We start from the raw sequence: 18,726 nt of genomic DNA, 5'->3' as shown, positions 1-18,726 counted from the left end.
TTGTAGAGTGCATTTAATTGTGTTACAAAACTAGGGATGAACAAATTGGATGAACAAATTGCTATACTGTATTAGGAGATTTATTCTGAAGTAAGATAACACAAGATAAGAACTTTCTTCATGTGGCCGAGTCGCTAGTAAAAGCCTATTTTAAAATAACGCACCCCAAGGGGAAATCTCAAACTCCAGTCGCTGAAGAAGGAATCTGAACAACTTTACCAATTACTCGCAAGATTTCGTTGTATCATAGTTAATATGTAAGCCTAAGATTTAACTGGCAAATTCCATACATCACCTTAGAATTATTTCCGTTTTCGGGCGACCTCATCCTTTAAATCGGTGTTCTTAAAACCACGAGAGTAAAACTACCAATCACTGTATATCACATGTAAAACTAGCCAATCTGAGAGAGAGGGTCTTTTCGTATTATTTATTATCCAAATTTCTATGTTGGTAAATGCTTATACTGGATTTTCAAGCTCCACTTTTTGGTTGTATTTCCTTACAAAAACTTGAGCTCTCTTCATTTCAGTAGTCATAAAAAGTCAGTTTTCAAATTCTCTTTTGCAGAGAAACCAAACACAGCTCTTTTAACGCTAATAGAACCGTACTGTACAAGCGAACAAGCGGACTTAATTGTATTATTCGACAATGGTTTGCTCCGAATCCGCTCAAGTATATATAAACAAAGGCGAGATTATGAAATCAAAACGCGTCGTACAAGAAAATAACACGTTTGATCACGTGGAAAAAAAGGAGCAGTAGAGAAGTATAATTATTGAACACTGACGATGATGGTGTAGGAAACACATTAAGACAGGCTCTTGAGTAATCAATCGCTATAATCTCTTCAGCATACTCGCATTTGTTCTCGGTAAAGGGATATCCAATGCAGATGCCCATGAAGAAGAGAATCATCATCGAGCTTGTCATGGATATTTTTCTTTCCTCGTACAAAACACTCTCTCTCGAAATTGGGGTTCTGTTCCCTAACGAGATATTTCTTAATTTTGAAGCAAGGTTGGTGTGATAAAAATTCAATCGCAGTTCACTGGCTCAAAGTAGAAATTTATTTCAGTCTTACTTTTCCTTTTTTTTTCAGTAGTTAGAATTATTAGAATCTGTTGACGGCAAGTGGCTTAATAGCCTGCGAACACGGACAGCAGATATCTGGTTCTCAGGCAGGGAAGTAGTCTGAGGTGGATCTAAATTGCTGTGTTTTTCAGAGACTTCATCCATGTACAATTTAAGGACGGTGCCTACTTTTGTTAGTGCGCACACGTTATGCGCATCACGCAAGCCATGATTTAGCTTCACGCGCGCGCTGGGGCTGACATTGATGCAATCAACTACGCTATCACTTATACGACTAAAATGAAAGCAAAATTTTCCTACTGTGACCAAATCAAGTTTTATGAACCTGTACTTAAACCAGGAACACCAGAATAGCAGCATATCGTTAACCACTAACTGTTTGCGTCTTCCAGCTGAAAACCTAGCTGTTGTCTGTCGAAAATTATACTGAAATCCAACTGTACACATGTACCTGCAGATGGCGTAGTGCGCGCGCAAAACAAGTGCGAGATACGCAAATGTCTTACTTACTGGGGAGGTGACAGGAAAAAATGTAACGGGCACCGTAAAAGTTTTCAAAGAAGATCAATAACTTTAAAAAACCCGTGGTTACCCCTACATTTTATGTTATGAAATGGAAGTGGCAAGTCTATTCAACACGTCATTAGTTTCTGGTTGTGAGCAAAAGGTATTTAGACTGTATTTTAGCTGAACCAGAGGAAGGCTGTCAGATACGTTAAAAGCGCTTTTGCAACGATTTTGTTATTAAAAACATATAAAAAATGTTTTGTTTTTTTTTGTGACCATTTGCCATGTAGTTTAAAGATCTTTTTAAATGTGTTTGCTTTTCTGCATGTAAAGGCAAATTCTATGGAAATCTGTGAAGAAATATCCTTTCCTTCTTTTTTCAGGAAAATGCTGATGTCAGCATTTTTGTTGAGATTCAAGGCTAATTATCTCGAAAAAATGCGTGGCTATCCCCATATTTATTTGTGGATTCCAATGGCAATTGCAAAGATCTACTTTTTCCATGTGGTCTTAACCTGGCGCAAAAACCTTTGCAATTAGTAGGCACCGTCCTTAATGCATGAAAATAACTATCATAACACGACTGACTGAGATAATAGTATCGTGCACTAATCCAGCAACACGGAGATGTTTGTAAGTGTGATCAGAAGTACCTTCTTGTGTTGCGCCCTGATGTCTCAAATTAGCCAGGCTTTACCTCTGTCAACCTCTGTCGACCTTAAGAGGCAACAGCGGTATGAACTTAATTTCGCCTACGGAAAAGAACCACTTCCCTGAAGGAAAAAAAAAACCACTAAATATCAATTTAAATTCTTCAAAATTATTTCTTGCTCATTTGCGGCTTTGAAGAAAAGGTCTTCTAATATCCCGTCACTAAGGTCTCGTCTACACGCTGGAGAAATTTGAAAACGCACTAATCCGTCTCGAAAACGATCTTCAAACCAGAGGAATTTGAAACGTCGGCTTTGCGTTTTAGTGTGTACTGAAAACATTTTGAGAACGGAACTTTTCGATAACGATGAAGTCACGATATATATAATCACTGATTTGATTTCCCTGAGCCAGTTTTCCTCAGACATAGATCCAAAATGAACCGTGATTGTTGCGTTTTCGAATTTCTCCGGTGCAGGGTGGACCGAAAACATTTGATGAGTTTTCAGAGCGAGGCCACGTTTTTAAATACCTCGGGCGTAGTGTGGACGGGGCCTAATTAGCAATATATAGAATATGTTCCGTATAGAAAGTCTGCACGAACGTTAAAATTTGAAATGCACTGGCCAGGAGCCAAAGCCCGGGGGGAGGGGGTTACACCCGGAAAAATTGGGTGGGGGTGTGCGGCCCACTTCCCAAAACCGAAATCGACCGACCGAAATCTGCGATATTGCCTACCCTATTTATGACCTGACCATAAATTCGAAACCCTATTTATGACCTGACCCTTAAATCAAATCGCTGTTTCAGACCTGCGTTACAATTAGTTCCCTAGTTCAGACCAATGTTAAATTACCGTAAACATAATTTGTGAAGGGCTTTTGTTGATTATCTTTTCGATAATGACGAAAAAGTGGCTTCTTCTTAAAAACATACCCATATCAAGGCGAGAGTGCAAAAACCATACCCTATTTATGACCAAAATGGCCAAAATCAGCTAAAATCAATACCCTATTGAGGACCAAAACGGCTGAAAAACCATACCCTTTGGGGCCGCACATACCTATATAGCCCATATCAGGGAGCACTCCCGCCGGGAGCTAGAGTCAGTGACAGAAAAAATAATGACTCCTAAAGCTGAATAAAAAATAAGCATATAAAAAGAGAATATTTTCACTCGATCAGTTTCAAGGAAAATCTCATCTCTTTGTGAAAGAGACAATGAACCAAGACTTGACTTCTTCTTTCTTCACTTCATTTCGAGATCTCAGCGTCACATATTACACGTCCTAACGAGCTGAAGTTTAAATTGTCTGTTATTCGTCTTATTAAAAACTTGCTAGTTTAGAATTTGCTGAGGGATAAAGTTTCTTACACCGACACGTATCAAATAAACTTCCCGTCTGGCATGGAGCCATTTAGTTTTTCTTCCTGTGTGCCTTGGACACTTGTCTTGTTGTTATATCGCACAAGTTAGGGCCAGAGCTAGAGTCTAAAAATACAATAGTTCACATGGCTCAATAAAAAATATAAGGATACTTTATATGAATATAATACTGGAGAGTATTCTCGCAAAGAAACTGCCAAGAAAAATCTCTAATCTTCGTGATTCGGATAAACCCAGACTTGTCTTTTTCTTTCTTTACATTATTCGAAAAGCTCGGTGTTATATATTCCACATCCTATCGGGCTGAAGTTTAATATTTTTTGTGTTCGGAGGTTGGGAAGAAAACATATTTGTTTCCTGGGTGCTGAAATACGTCTGTTTGAGACACGCAGGGATCACTAATTTAATTTCACATTTAGCTGAAACAGCCGGAGTATTGGTCTTATCAATGAAAATGTGATTATGTGACGATAAAGTTTCTTACACAGTGACACGTCTCAACACGGAATAAGCTTGTTCCATATACTCTTCCAGTCTGGCTAACACTCAGCCATTAAATAGTCTGTGTTCTCCGTGTCCACCTCTCAAACTTGTCTTGTCCTTAGAACGAACAAACGAATCATGGCGATGTTTGGAAGTTTCATCAAAATCTCTTTCGTGTGTTTTGCCCTGATATCTCAGTTGAGCCAAGCTTCACCTCTGCCTGGCATAGAAGACAAAATCAAGGTATGAACTTTCTTTTCTGCAAGAGGAGAAATATACAAATCTTAGACTTGATGGTGTTACGGGTGAATATCTTTAAAGTGAACTTTGGTAGTAAACCCTTCATTTTATCTTCATGTCTAACCTTTCGCAGAGTGAGACCGAGGCTGCAAAAGAGACAGCTCTGAACGATGCCAAAGCTGCTGACAGAATGGTCTTCAATAAGGAAACTAAGGTATAAGTGCCGCAAAAACATTTTTGACCCTTAACTGGTTTCTATAAAATAACCAATCTTTATTTTCTATTGTATTGTTTTCTTGGAGACTCTAAATCAGTTGTGAAGTTTTAAACAGAGCCTTTGATTAACACAAATTTATTTCGGGTTCTTCTTTTATGATTCAAGTCTGTCGCTTAATATCAAATTATGTGATTTCCCTTTGTTTCCATAAGCCTCAGAGCAATGTTAGAATCTAATATATCAAAATTGGCTTGTTCTGGAAAATACAATCCCTTAAATACTTCCTCAACTGATACATTTAATTTGATTAGAAAATCCTAGTATAAATCTTTTGCGGAGCTTAAAATAATGTCCAAGCATATCTTATAATCAGTAATATCTACGATAAGCTTTTCGCAGTGTACTATGAATTAAAAAAAGGGTAAACTGTAGAAGAAAAAAAAAAACACCAAAACGAAGTTTAAAATAAGAGAATGCCAAAGGCATACATACTGTAAAAAACTTTTCACTTCATATAAATCCAGACAAATTTAGTGAAGAACATGAAAATATCAAACAAACTTAAAAGAATGATTAGTGAAGTGATAAATAAGCAACTGAGCTCAAAAAGGTGTCTGCCAAAGCTACTTTGCCAGAACAATGACGGGATAACAGATCCTGTTCGAGTAGCTGCAAATTTTGATAACTTCTTCATAAATGTTTGTCCAAAGTTAGCCAAAAATAACCAGAAACAGCAACCCCATTTAAAAGGGAACATGGATAAGAGTTTTTTATCATGCCAGTGACAGAAAATGAAGTAGAAAAAGAATTGGTGAAACAGAATCCACATACATTGTAAAAGCTCCAGATTTGATGCGGTATATGTACCAAAGTTGTATGTTAAATAGCACCGTTAATTGAAGAGCCTTTACATGTCATTTATGAGAAGTCCTTGTAGATGGGCATATAATTCCAGAGAAGTCAAACGTTTTTCTGACTTGTTACTGCAATATACCAAAGTGAAGATGAAATGTCATTCTCAAATTACAGGGTCATTACAGAGGGGTAGCTGTCAAACATGTTTCTCTAGGATATTGCAAAAACTCATGTGTAAACGACTTATCAGCTTCATAGAAAAACATAGGATGCTATATCAGTAATGGCCTATGTAGATTCCATAAGATTCACTCCTGTGAAATTGCACTAATTTACATGTATCTCACGACAAAATTTACAGAAGCAATAAAAATATAATGAATATAGTGTTGGAATTGTTCTTGAACTGGTGACAGCTTTTGACACTGTAGAACATTTAATAGGTATTCCAGTTGAATGCCATGGTTTAAAAACTACATTTTTATAAAAAGAAGTCAGATTGTGAACTACAATAACATATTATCACACAAATATACAATCCTATATACATGTAGTATATGGAGTACCTGAAGAAATCAGTCTTAAAACCACTTCTCTTTCTGTTATGTATCAAAATAACATCTACAAGTGCTCTAACATGTTATCATAATCAGTTAAATTTTATTCTTTCTAGTGACAACACTAATATATTCTACTCACACAGCAATATTCAAACTTTGTCAAAAACTATGAAATCTGAAGATCTGAAAAAAATTGCAAATGGTTGAAAGGTAGCACACTATTTCTCTATAGTAATAAAGCAAAACTGTATTATTAATCAAAAAATAAATATTAAGTTAGATTACTCAACTTTCAAGTAAATTCAGCGAGTGTCTTAGATATTCAGATTGACTCAAATGTGAATTGAAAACCCTCTTTTATTTCTATTTTATGGCTCAAGCCATGTTTGTTACAAAATTGGCAAAACTATCAGTATACTTTGCATAGCAAGAAATTATTTACCTAGAGATGTCATGCAACATATACTTTTCTAGCTGTATATATTATTTACTGATACATCTGTAACTTAATTATTATGGCAACATTGCATGAGTAAATATGTCCCCATCAAGATATTACAACCATTAACGAAATTACAAATTAAAACAGATAATGAGGAGAAACAGTTTCTCAAGAAATGCAGATCATAAAGTCCCTTATTCAAAGAATTACCAATTTCACTGTCAATCAATTACTTTGTTTATGTTCCACTTCTTTAATATAATCTTAGCACCACCTTGTAATGAATTCTTTCAATTGAATAAGGAGGTTCATAACTACAACTGAACACAAAGTCATCTAGTACATACATCCACAAGACCAAAATACGCACTATTAACAAAAAGTCCATTTAGTACAGGGGAAATGTGATATGGAATTTTTTGACTTCCCTAATTCGATCAAAGTAGTTAGAAAAAAAGAAAGCTTAGGTAACAACATCAATAATTATCACTTTAATTAATAAACAAAGGCATCGTTATTACAATCATTGAATATGAATTAAATGAGCGACTCTGAATGGAAAGTGTGAAGTCAGCAAGCTTCACTTAACTATAAATAGGTGAAACCCGTAAAGGTCGTGGTCATGAAAAATAGTGACTTGGATATAAGCGTTCTCCAATTGCTGTTCATCTGTTAAGAATGCAAAAGTCAGACGAAATGTGTATTATTATAAATAACACCAAAGCAATTCCTCCAGAAGACAATGCTAATTTAATAAGAGATACATTCAGTCAACTAGCAATATTTTCATAACTTAGACGAGAAAGCCCATTTTAAACTTGTCCAGTGTTCCGTAACGTGGTTTTGATTTACATGTATTCAGGAAAACCTTTGATTCAGACGTTCTTGCAACCCGAAGGACGATATCATTGCTTCTGAGTCATTATTACCTTCTCAGTAACCATCGAGCAAGTCTTGATGCTTATTCCTTACCATTTCGAACTCTTTAAACATGCGTTTTGGTTCTAAGTAAAGAATTTTGCCGTCTAGAGGAAAACCACAACATACGACGCCTTGTTTGTTTTGGCTGCTGCGATACAAAAATTAAACTTTCACCACCCCATAGAATGTGGACCTCAGTGTGTAAAGGACCAAAACACAAATCTCTCAGGAGTGGGACAGAGGCAATTTCTTAATATTTTCAAATGGCCACCACTTGCCTCACCTACCCTGAAAGGGAGTTCAGTGTTCTAGTATGTCGTCATGTTGTGTCCAGCTGACGAAAATAGGCCGGGTGATCTGTGACGTCATTGCGGGGGCCTGGGGAAGAAATTTTAAGAGAAACTCTGCGTTGTTGAATGCTTTGACAGCGACATCCAACATTTAAAGTACTGACGCATTGTTTTTATTATGGCTTTTTATTATTTGTTTGGATGTCTTGTCGAGCTAAGGAAAATGTGCCTAACGCCGAGTCAGTAATTCGTCTTTGCCCATTTCAAAACTTTGGTAAATTTTACAAAAACAGAAAGAGTTTAAACGGACATTTTTTTCTTTGTCCGGAGCACAAACCGGGTTGCTTGCCAACCTCCTGGAAACGGGTTTCATGAATACAATGCGCAGAAAAATTTCTAAACGACGAGAGAAATCCTTATTGAAGGAAGCAAAGGGTCAGCGAGCTGCTGAACTGTCTGAACGATGAATAACATGTGGATTTAGTTTTACCGAGGATTGCCAAAATTGTGTCACCCGTCGACGTTTTGCTGCACAGAACTGTTGGAACTCGCGATTTTCACAGCAATTTATGCAAATTCAGAAATGAACTGTTCCTGCGCCACCCAGAACTTCAAGCACTGTTTTGTCCAGAGCCCTCACCAAGCACTGGTTTCTATAACCAGTTTCAAGTGTTCAGAAATAGTTCAAAAGAACAAACCTTATTCTTGCGACTGGCTCCTCGAAATTGACAATGGCTCTCTTTTCAAGGATGTTGTTATGCCTTGTGTTTTTAGAAAACAGCACTCGGCATTTATGGGATTTTCTTTTCGAATTGTGGGGTCACTTGCGATTGGACAAAAATAAACACAAGATGTGCTGAGAAACAAGTGGGGGAAAAATTGGAAGGGCCCATTGCCATCAATCCAATTTTAAGTAAGGATTAGATTTTTGGTCATCTGAATGACACCCGCCAAAGATTACAGAAACAAATTGGTCTACAGTTCAATGAGTTTGGAGAAGTGGTTTTAGGTCATGTTGACATTGAAAAGTGCATTTCATTGTTTCTTACCCAACCTGGTACTTGGAGTGTAATCAATACACCCAATAATTGTCTGATTCTAATGGACTACACAGATGGCTTTCCTTGGCTAGAATGGTCTCGTCATTTGACAGAAGAAACCAGTGTGAGAGTGAAACTAATCGAGCCTTACAATTTACTAAGCACAGTTTTGACTGTTGCCCTTTGGTTGGGGAATGATGAGACAACAAAAAAATGTTGTCATGCTTTTTATAAACAACTTAAAGAGCTAAAAACAATTACACACCCACTGACTGGGCAAGAAAGATGCACATATGGGGATAGTAAGGAGAGAAGATTATCTACTGGCATTTCATCTGCCAAATCCACTTATCCAATCCCATAGGCCCCAGAGCACCAGAGCCAACTGGGCGACATGAAGATCTTCTGTCCAGAACCAGTTTGGACAGTTTCAGATGCAGAGAGTTCCCAGAACTCTTTGAGACTGAACTATGTGGAAAGGCCCCCACCAAAGAAAAGCACGGAGAGTTTGCCAAACAAAATCTTGGGAACACTGAGCGTAAAAATTTGAATGGTGCACCCCTTTCCGAGTGCTACTCTGGTACTGCTCACTTTTGCTTTCGGTCAGCTGAAACGCTATGTTTGCGAATTGCCAAAATTGCAGCAGGTAAAATGTGCCTTTTCAAACTAGTTTACACTGACTGTGATTGTATTGTGCCGGAAAACATACACATCTTCCCCAGAGAAGGCTTTTTTGGTTTAAACCCACCAAGGCACCAGAAATTTTTCTTTAGCTTTACTTTCCTTGAAACAATGGAGGTAGGGGTCTGTAGGGTGGTTACGGATTTATTCCTAGAACTACACAATAAGAATAACAAAAACCAAAGCATAAAGTGCCATTTTGAAAAATCATCAAAGTACTTTTAAAATGAGAAATAATGTGCATGTCTTTCACAAGATTGCATCCTTTTTAGGATATTTAGAAACTGAAAAAAGGGCTACCATACACTAAGAATCCTGTATATTTATGAAAACCTACATTTTACATAAATGGGGTAAAAATAGAAATTACAGCCCAACAGGTTCTTAAATTTTAGGTTCTTAAATGATATTTAATACTGTATACCACAATGATACGATATCTGGTGGCATAACATAATTTTTACATTTTAACAACGTGGTGGTGTGTTGCACAACCCTGCAGAGATATTTGCAAAAGGAGGGCTGAAGTCTGTTCATTTCATTTTGTGATCCTTTTTAAGTTATAGCTGTTCTCGGTTGTGACCAGCAGTTCTTGTTGGCATTTAAAACTGGATTGGCCAAGTCTGTCCATCTTGATGAGAAGTCGATCAAGTTTGACGGATTACGGTGGGACTGATGCGTCAAAGAGAGCCAAAATTCAGCCAGTTGAATTAATGAGCTGCTACTAAAATTCCACCCTTGAAGCGAGCAGCCAATGGAGGCCTACAAGCAACTTACCTACCAAGTTCCGGCAGGTATATTTTGCAGGGCGCAGGTTGCAGGTTGAAATTTAATTATAACTGGAAAACCGCTGGCACTAAAGATAATTGATAAACTAGATACTCGTCAGGGGTTCTTACATAATGTAGTTCGCCTCTTTTACATAGTGAAAACACGATCGATCCTCGATAAGTAGTTATCGATTGACACGCTGAGACCAGTGAAATCTCTTCAAGCCATCTGGATGGCCGCTCCACAGATGTTTCCATCGATTCCAGATTCCTCAACAACAGAAGATTGCCATCACAAATGAAGCAAATAAATAAAGAAATGAAATAATATAAGATTTTAACCGACGGAATATACTAGCACAAGCTCAGTGTGCTTTCATTTTGGTACTCACAGGGAAGTAACCAAATTCAGCAGATATTTCAGATGGTATTTCAGATGTTTCTTCAAAAACAATAATTCATTGCAGCCTTAAAATCATAGGAATATACTCTCCTCCCATCGCTTCGGCGGGTTTGGCACTTAGGTGGGAGCCGCCCTTCTGAGCGATTGAAAACGCGTCATGTAACAGTCACGGTAAGTCTACCACCTATACGTTTCTTTTAAGTGCCAGCGGTTTTTCAGTTATAATTAAATTTCAACCTACAACCTGCAACCTGCGCCCTGCAAAATATACCTGCCGACCAAATTCGCACGTCCATGGAAATCTCGAGGAAAGATGTCCGGTCCTGAAAGAGCCGACCCTCGTCAGAGCCGGACAGCTAGCTTGTTTAGATTCATTAATGAAACTGAGTACGTCGTCAAAATGTACTCACTGATTGAATGTAAGCTTAAATTCAATACTCTTCTTCTACGGGAAAGAATCGTGCGCTGACGAAATCCGAACGAATTATACGAGGATTCGACTCACAGAAGACATCCTAGTAACTAAGATTTTGACCTTTCACTTTCAGTCTAATTTAGAATAAATATCTCTCTTCCATGGAACGATTTCTTTGTTGCAAACCTTCCCGCATGGCAGCCGACTGGCCGCCATGATTCGAAAACAGATTGAATTGTTGCGCGCGTTGGTTTATGGGATACCGCATTAAAATTTCTTTCCCCAGGCCCCCTCAATGACGTCACAGATCACCTGGATTGACATCCGAAGGCAACGACGTTTTCTCCGTCCTACGGACTTCGCACTAAAAATGTGAATCATAGACATGACTGTGTACACTTACCAAGGGTTCTCCTTGTGAGACCCAAATGAGTTTGCTTAGAGCTCTTGCCAAGTGTAGGTTGATAACAAAACCTCTTACAAGTATAATCAATTTGGAATGGGCAAACAGAATAAAATAAAATAAGCCTGTTCCATAAATGTGAGAGTAAAACAGGTAGATGTAGATATGACAAAATCTCTACAGCTGTGGGTCTGACAGAATTTGCATGTTGTGGCATCAATGTTGAACATGAAACTTATTTCAGGTGTATTTCATTGTACAAAGTATTCATCAACTATTGCAGATAGAGATGACATTTTTTTATAAGTTATCTGAGATACTATGCTTGCTTTGATTGGTCATCAGAGTTCTGTTGTACCGGTAATCACTTGGCCCTGATATGGCAGCGTTATGCAGAAGCTCACATAAGCTTATAGTATTACATTTGATCAAGCCCAATGCATGTATATCATGGTAAATGAATTTGGTTTCCATTAAGCTTTCAACAAATAGTTTTTATTGTATAAATCATAAAAGAGCTGTAAGAAGTAAATGACAACCAAACCAGATCACAGCCAGATTTATCATGTGTTAACAAACAAATAGTAATAAATAATCTCAGCGTGCAAAATTGACATCATTTGATACGTTTTCCCGTAGAGGAAACAGTCAAGCTCTCCTGCCTCATACACCATGCTCAACTTGAAGACAAGACAAACGGGTGTCTGGAAACCCGAATAGCGAATAGCGAATAGTTGCGAATAGCGAACAGCGAATAGTCCCGAATAGCGAATAGCGAATAGTACGAATAGTGGCGAATAGTGGCAAATAGTGGCAAATAATAGCAAATAGTGGCAAAAGTAGTAGCAAATAGGGTACCCAGTATCTCGCAGTTAACCTCGAAGCAACTTAGGATAGGATTCTCCCGCTAAAATGCACAGACGCTTATCAGGACAGAAGGTGTTTCTAAACGTAATTTCTTCTGTTTAACCGCTGCAAAAGCGTAAATACGTCTTTATTAGGTTATCCTTGTGTTTTCTGTTTTCTTAATGTCGGCGATGGACAGCCTACTAGCCTGAGTCCGGAGAAGAAAAGATAATAAATTCACTGAAATTCTGTTGCTTATTTGGATAATTAATTAACGCGGGATATTAGATCTAAAGCGGTGACTATAGCTATTGACGACTATTCGTCACTATTCGCCACTTTTCGTGACTGTTCGCTACTATTCGCACTATTCGAGACTATTCGCGCTATTCGGGACTATTCGCTATTCGCTATTCGGGTTTTCCAGACACTCAAGACAAACCTTTTCCCTAGCAAGGAGAATGACATGCTCTTGTTTTCCTTTTAAGATTACCATATACCTTTAGAGGTGTCTCACAACGAATCAATGAAGCGCATCCAGTTTAAACTGTAGATACCAATACCCCAGTATCAAATTAAAGCTTTAGAGCTGTATGGTTATCAATGAAACTATACCAACATTTTGAAACAAAATGAATTGGCAAATTTTTTATGACCCCTAAATGCAAGCATACAAATCACCTTTTGAAAACTACAAGTGAAAGAGAATTTGTTCTTTTGCCCTCATATTTGGACAGTAGCTAGCTAGCTTAACATATCAACAACAAGTGTGGCTGCGAATGTTTTATTTCAAAATATTTTTCTCTGATAGAGATTTTTGTGCAATTGCTCCCTGTTTTTTTACTGGTAATCCTATTTCAAAAATGTTCTGTTTACTTTCACTGCAATTGAATATGGCCAAACGCAGACACGTTTTTTAGCGCTTTGGGTCCAGAAACCGAGGAACAAATTAAATTTAATTAATGAAAAACCAAATTCGCTTTGACTTGTATTTTTCAAAGGGTGATTCAGACCCTTGCATTTAGAGGTCATAAAAAATTCAACAATTTATTTTATTTAAAAATTCTTGACAATAATATAGTTTGATGGCCAGCTCTGTAAACTTTAATTTAGTGTTTTAGGTATCTACGGTTAAAACCTACGTCGCTTGGATACAAGACACCTCTAAAGGTATGCGGTAACCTTAATCCAACTCATTCCAACAAGCCCTGCTCAAAAAAAGGAAAAAGAAATAAAAATACAAAGTTAACAAAGTTCAGTAGATTGATCCCATCACTAATAGGGACCTTTGATCTTTATATTGATTTTACCACCTAAAGAGTTTGGATGATATTTTTGCTCTACTGTAGCATTTAGCTGACGAGTTAAGCAAGCTGAAGAGAGAATATGATGAGTTGAAAGCCTACACCAGTACCCAAGACACGAGAATTGGAGAACTGGAATCAAAAGCAAAGGTACAAGAAACTGAATTACTTAGTCAATTACAGCTATGATCTTTAAGTTGATATATAGAGGTGAATATATTTGGGTTAGATAGAGTTCTATTGGGTAATTCGGTTGAAGGACTGTTGAATACATTTTGTATTAGTATATCATTTTAATTAACCTTAGGCAAATAAATTTTGGCAGCTGAGTTTGGTGCCACATGACAAAGCTGATTAAGGAAACCAACCAAAATGTTTTGCCCATCAGGAAGGCAGTAAACCTAACCCACCCAACCGCCCTAAAACAGCCTTAATCTCAATAGATCACAATGGTCCATGGAATGTAAAGGACTGAAAACAGTTTGAAAGATAACTTTCTATTCTAAAGTTTGGTGACTCTCAGTGCTATCTAGTTGAACAGTGAGACCAAAAACAGCCATGGTTAGTTTGCAGTTGAATGTGGAAGAATTACTAAGATATTCATTTTGAGTATTTGTCATTGTTTTATTTGAAAGTCATATATTAAGCGCTCACTGAAATTAATGATTTATCAACTGAGCAAAATTTCTGCAAATAAACAAAACCTGGCTTTTGCACTGGCAATGGCTCCTAATGCAACTAAACATTTGATACTTGGGAACCCGAGAATGCACAGTTTTTAAAAAAAGGTGAATCAGTTGTGGCACAGTACTGTTCAAAAGTAAGTTACCACTGTCTCGAGAGATGCGGTGGCTCCATAAGGTAATCATTTATGGCGTTGCGCGCGCAAGTGTTTTTGGATTCTGTTTTGACTTCGCTTTTACACCCAGTCCTCTCAAACTTACTACATGTAATAAGCAATGATTGAATAGCGTTTTACTATCATCTCTGGGAAATTTGGGATTTTAGTTTTGAATTATAAATGCCCAAACAAATGTGTCTTTGGGAACCCGAAAATCATATGAACCACATATGAACTCAGTCAAATGACCCTGCTCTTCATAAGTTCTCGTAGCTGAGTGGATAGAGCGCCCGCCCGGTGTTCGGGAGGTCATGCGTTCGATTCCTGTTGGGGGTTCAGATTTTTTCTTTGTCCCACGCTCGTGTCTGTTGATCAGCTCGCTTTTCACAAATGCGTTTTTGTATTTTTTTTATGGCTTTATTTGTGATTTTCTTGAATTTCCTTTAGTGAAATCTTCCAAAATTTTCACAGCACATTGCATCCTCCAGGATATTAATTTTAAACATGAAAAAAGTAGTGTTTGTACAGGCAGTTTTATCAATTTTTGCAAATTTATGTCTTTAACCGCTGCGAAAAAACTGGTCTTATACATTTCCCTGAAAAACGAGCTCCGACTAAGGTAAACTATTTACTACCAGTCTGCCAAATTTTACGGAATTTCACCGAAGGAAACGCGAGAAAATTCACTGTCAGTTTTGCTTTTTGTGCTCATGTTGGTCTTATAAAATATCGAGAAACACTGAAGATTTCCCAGGGGAAACGCATGCGGGTGACGCACGGGTGACGCATGCGCTTTAGAGACCAGACGGCGATTTGTGACTGAACGTGGTAAAGAAAAAAAAACGGGGCCGAAATTTAAACTCAGGTCTCACTGCCTGGGTAATAAATGATATTATTGTATTTGGTACGTAATTAAGAGATAACCTGAACAGAATCGTTACTTTTTCGTTAAAACAGGACAGAAGCAGCGCCTTGTCAGGCGATGTCCGAAGCAAACGCCATACCCAACAAGTGAGCTGTTATAACGATTACACGAGTTGGGACGCCCGCTCCGACGCATCCATAATGTACCTGGACAGGCAGGATGTTTCCTGCCCCCAACCCTATTTCTTGTCCAGATTTAGGCTCGTAAGGCGGGGAGATTATGGGTCCGCAGACGTCCGTTACAGTTACCGATGCTGCAGAGTTTTGTGATTTAGCACCGGGACGTTTTGTCATCGGTTAAGTGGTACGGTTTGACTAATGAATAATCAGATTTTATGCCGGCTTTTAGCAAGAGTGGGGTCTTTTTTAAGGGTTTTAGTAGATTTGGTTATTAAGCTTTTCACCGATATGCAAACCAATACATATAGAAAAAATAAATGTGACATTAGTTTAAACAAACTGTTAGCTACTTATAAGATTGCTTTCACAGACTTTCGGGTCATTCATGGGTTTTAATGGTTTTAAGATCCTATGTACTTGTGGCTGTACTGCATAATGAAATAAAACATGGAATATAAAAAGAATGTTTGCCGTTGAAATGATCATAATGTAACAGCATCTCGTTGCCTTGTTTTTCCTTGTCCACAAAAACTTAGCCGAGATCTCCCGTCTGCTGACGGCAAGTGGTTTAAGGTCATTCCACTGAAATAGAACCTGCACTGAGATTTTTGTGAAACTTTGCCTATTGATTGTTCATATTTTAGGAACTTAAATTTTGAAATAAAAATGAGGGGTCCCCATGTTCGTTTAGGAGCAACAGCACCTTGTTTACACCCATATAAATCCTTATAATAGCACCATGATTGTAGTCACGATTGCTTGCTAAATTCACGTTTCCGACGATTGCTTTTTGTTCTACACTGATAATTGGTCCATATTTATTTTACACAGAGAAATTTATTACTCAATTCAAAACAACAGACAAAAATGATAGGTCACCATACTCGTTTGCGAGAAAATGACGATTTACCTCTATGGCGAAGTCCAGCTGTAAAGAAAAAGCCGCCATTTTTTAATGCGCGCGCGCTAATCCCGCGTGAAATTATGCGCAGTAGGGATGCGCAATGCAATACTGGGGAATAACCTTAATAGCCTGCGAACACGGACGGATATCTGGTTCTGAGGCAAGGAAGTGGTCAGAGGTGGATCTAAACTGCAGTGTTTTCCAGAGACTTCATCCCTGTACAATTTAATGCGTGAAAAAAAAATACATAACACGACTGACTGAGATAATAGTATCGTGCACTAATCCGTGCGGTAAAAGAGAAAAAAGTATTTTTAAAATTCAATTCACAAAGCATCCAATCTGACTGAAGTTCATTACACTGAAACAACAATTTACCAAGCGGTTAAATGTTTGATTTAAAATATTCGTTTTGAAATCGAAATTAAGTACTAACGTAATCACCAGAAATTTCCATTTCAAGGAATCATCATCATTTAAAATGCAGTGAGTCACTTCATGACGGGATTATTATAAGCTATATGTTTTTCCTGCCGGAGTGTTCTATTTTAAAGATCCACATACTAGACGTCACTTGCGAGCAAATGCTAACAACCTGTAAAATGCCCGTAAATACCTAGCGAAGTTATCGCGCTATTGACTGAGCCATTATTAGCCTGTTTAGGACTTGATTATCTATTGAATGACTAGGTTTCCTGCGTTGAAACGTCTCAACGTGCAGTAGGGTGAAATTACCTCGAGACTTCAAGTTAGCGTCTCGTATTCCGTATTAGAAAAATATCACTTGGCCGGTTCGAATAAGCTGCTTGTGAATCCAGTACGGAGATCTTTGTAAGCGTGATCAGAAGTACTTTCTTTTGTTGCGCCCTGATGTCTCAATTTAGCCAGGCTTTACCTCTGTCGACCACATGAGGCAAAGCCGGTATGAACTTATGTCCGCCTACGGAAAAGAACCACTTCCCTGAAGGGAAAAAAAAAACATTACATATCAATTTCAATTCTTCAAAATCTTATCTTGCTCATTTGCGGCTTTGAAGTAAACGTCTCCTAATATCCCGTTACTAAGACATCGTCCACACTACGCCGGAGAAATTTGAGAACGCACTAATCCGTCTCGAAAACGATCTTCAAACCAAAGGCATTTGAAAACGTCGGCTTTGCGTTTTAGTGTGTACTGAAAACATTTCCAAAACGGAGCTTTTTGATAACGATGAAGTCACTACAATCATTTGATTTTCCCACTGATTTGAGCATGGAAGTAGTACTGGAGTTATTCGAGCAATCATAGCGGACGCAGAATTTCAAATGTTTTCAACCATCCTATACGTCCCGAAAACTATACGTCTCAAATTCCAGGTGGGCTCTGGAAAAGAGATTGCTGTAGGGGTGGACCATTAGACTTTTCAGGAAGAGGTTGGGTGATTTTGAAAAAAATATCCTTCAAGCATAATCACGGGAATCCGCAATGATGTGATACTCACGTGAAGATTGGGAACTAAAACGGCTGTTCCGAAAACGCGGAGTGCGGAGTCGAAAAAAAAAATTTAAAAAAAAAGTGAAAAAAGAAATTAAAAAAGAAATATCCACATTTTTTTATCTTACTAGTTTTCAGCGCTGAAAAAATTTTCAAGGTTTTAGTTTAAATTTCATCAATCAAATTGCGAGAACTTTAGGACGCGCAGTTGAGAAGTTGTTGAATGGTTCAAGGGTTAATTCACACGGGCAGTTTTGGAAAGCAAAGCTTGAGTTTGTTTCGAGGCGACACGGCTTTCTAAGGAAACCGAAGGTGTAATTTCTCACATTTTCTTGACATGGTTAAAACTGGATCGCTCTTTACTTTTTTTCCTAAAAGTGAACTGCTAACTATGAAAATCGTGAGTTGAATATACCATTTGGACCGAATGAAATATACGCGATATGAACAGTCCACCTCAGGCGGTGTGAAGTTTTTAATAATTCTTATTTTTATTTCCTAAATTTCTATTTCTAGTTTATTTATGTCTTTAATTATTCTTTTAATTCACTTTTCAATTTTTTTATTTCTATTTTTCAAATTTTTTAAATTTTTTTTTCGACTACGCACTCCGCACTCCGCACTCCGCACTCCTCGTTTTCGGAACAGCCAACTAAAACACCTCAACACAAAATGGCCGTGGCATTTATCAATCCTTCCTTGGATCCCCGGATCACCGTTTACTGTTCAAATAACAATGGTCAGTAATACAAAGAACATCGAAGTATGTGACCGTCACGCTCGACGCATAAATGTACCTTATATACAAACCTACAGCTGGAAGGAAAAGCTGGAAGAAAAATCTTGAAGCCAGGTAAGAGATTTACGTGAATTTATCGAAACACTTTACGAAGGCGAGTATGTTAGTTACTCACTGGAATATTTTCAACATTTCCTAAACTTTATGCGGTCGT

General features: G+C 37.8%; 1 protein-coding gene across 1 annotated transcript; it reads left to right on the top strand.

Moving 5' to 3' along the window:
- The first annotated feature begins 4,104 nt into the window (after window positions 1–4,104).
- On the top strand, window positions 4,105–15,859 carry LOC110054394 (uncharacterized). Its single transcript, XM_020760781.2, has 4 exons — window positions 4,105–4,366; window positions 4,497–4,577; window positions 13,556–13,660; window positions 15,309–15,859. The coding sequence occupies exons 1-4, from the start codon at window positions 4,262–4,264 to the stop codon at window positions 15,543–15,545; spliced, it is 528 nt and encodes a 175-aa protein (XP_020616440.1). The 5' UTR covers window positions 4,105–4,261; the 3' UTR covers window positions 15,546–15,859.
- The last annotated feature ends 2,867 nt before the right edge of the window (window positions 15,860–18,726 follow it).

The sequence above is a fragment of the Orbicella faveolata genome, unplaced genomic scaffold (genome assembly GCF_042242905.1).
Source record: "Orbicella faveolata isolate gen_17 unplaced genomic scaffold, um_ofav_v1 contig_12, whole genome shotgun sequence".
Lineage (NCBI taxonomy): Eukaryota > Metazoa > Cnidaria > Anthozoa > Scleractinia > Merulinidae > Orbicella > Orbicella faveolata.
Note: the sequence above shows the minus strand (reverse complement) of the source record. Positions and strands in the feature narration are given on the sequence as shown.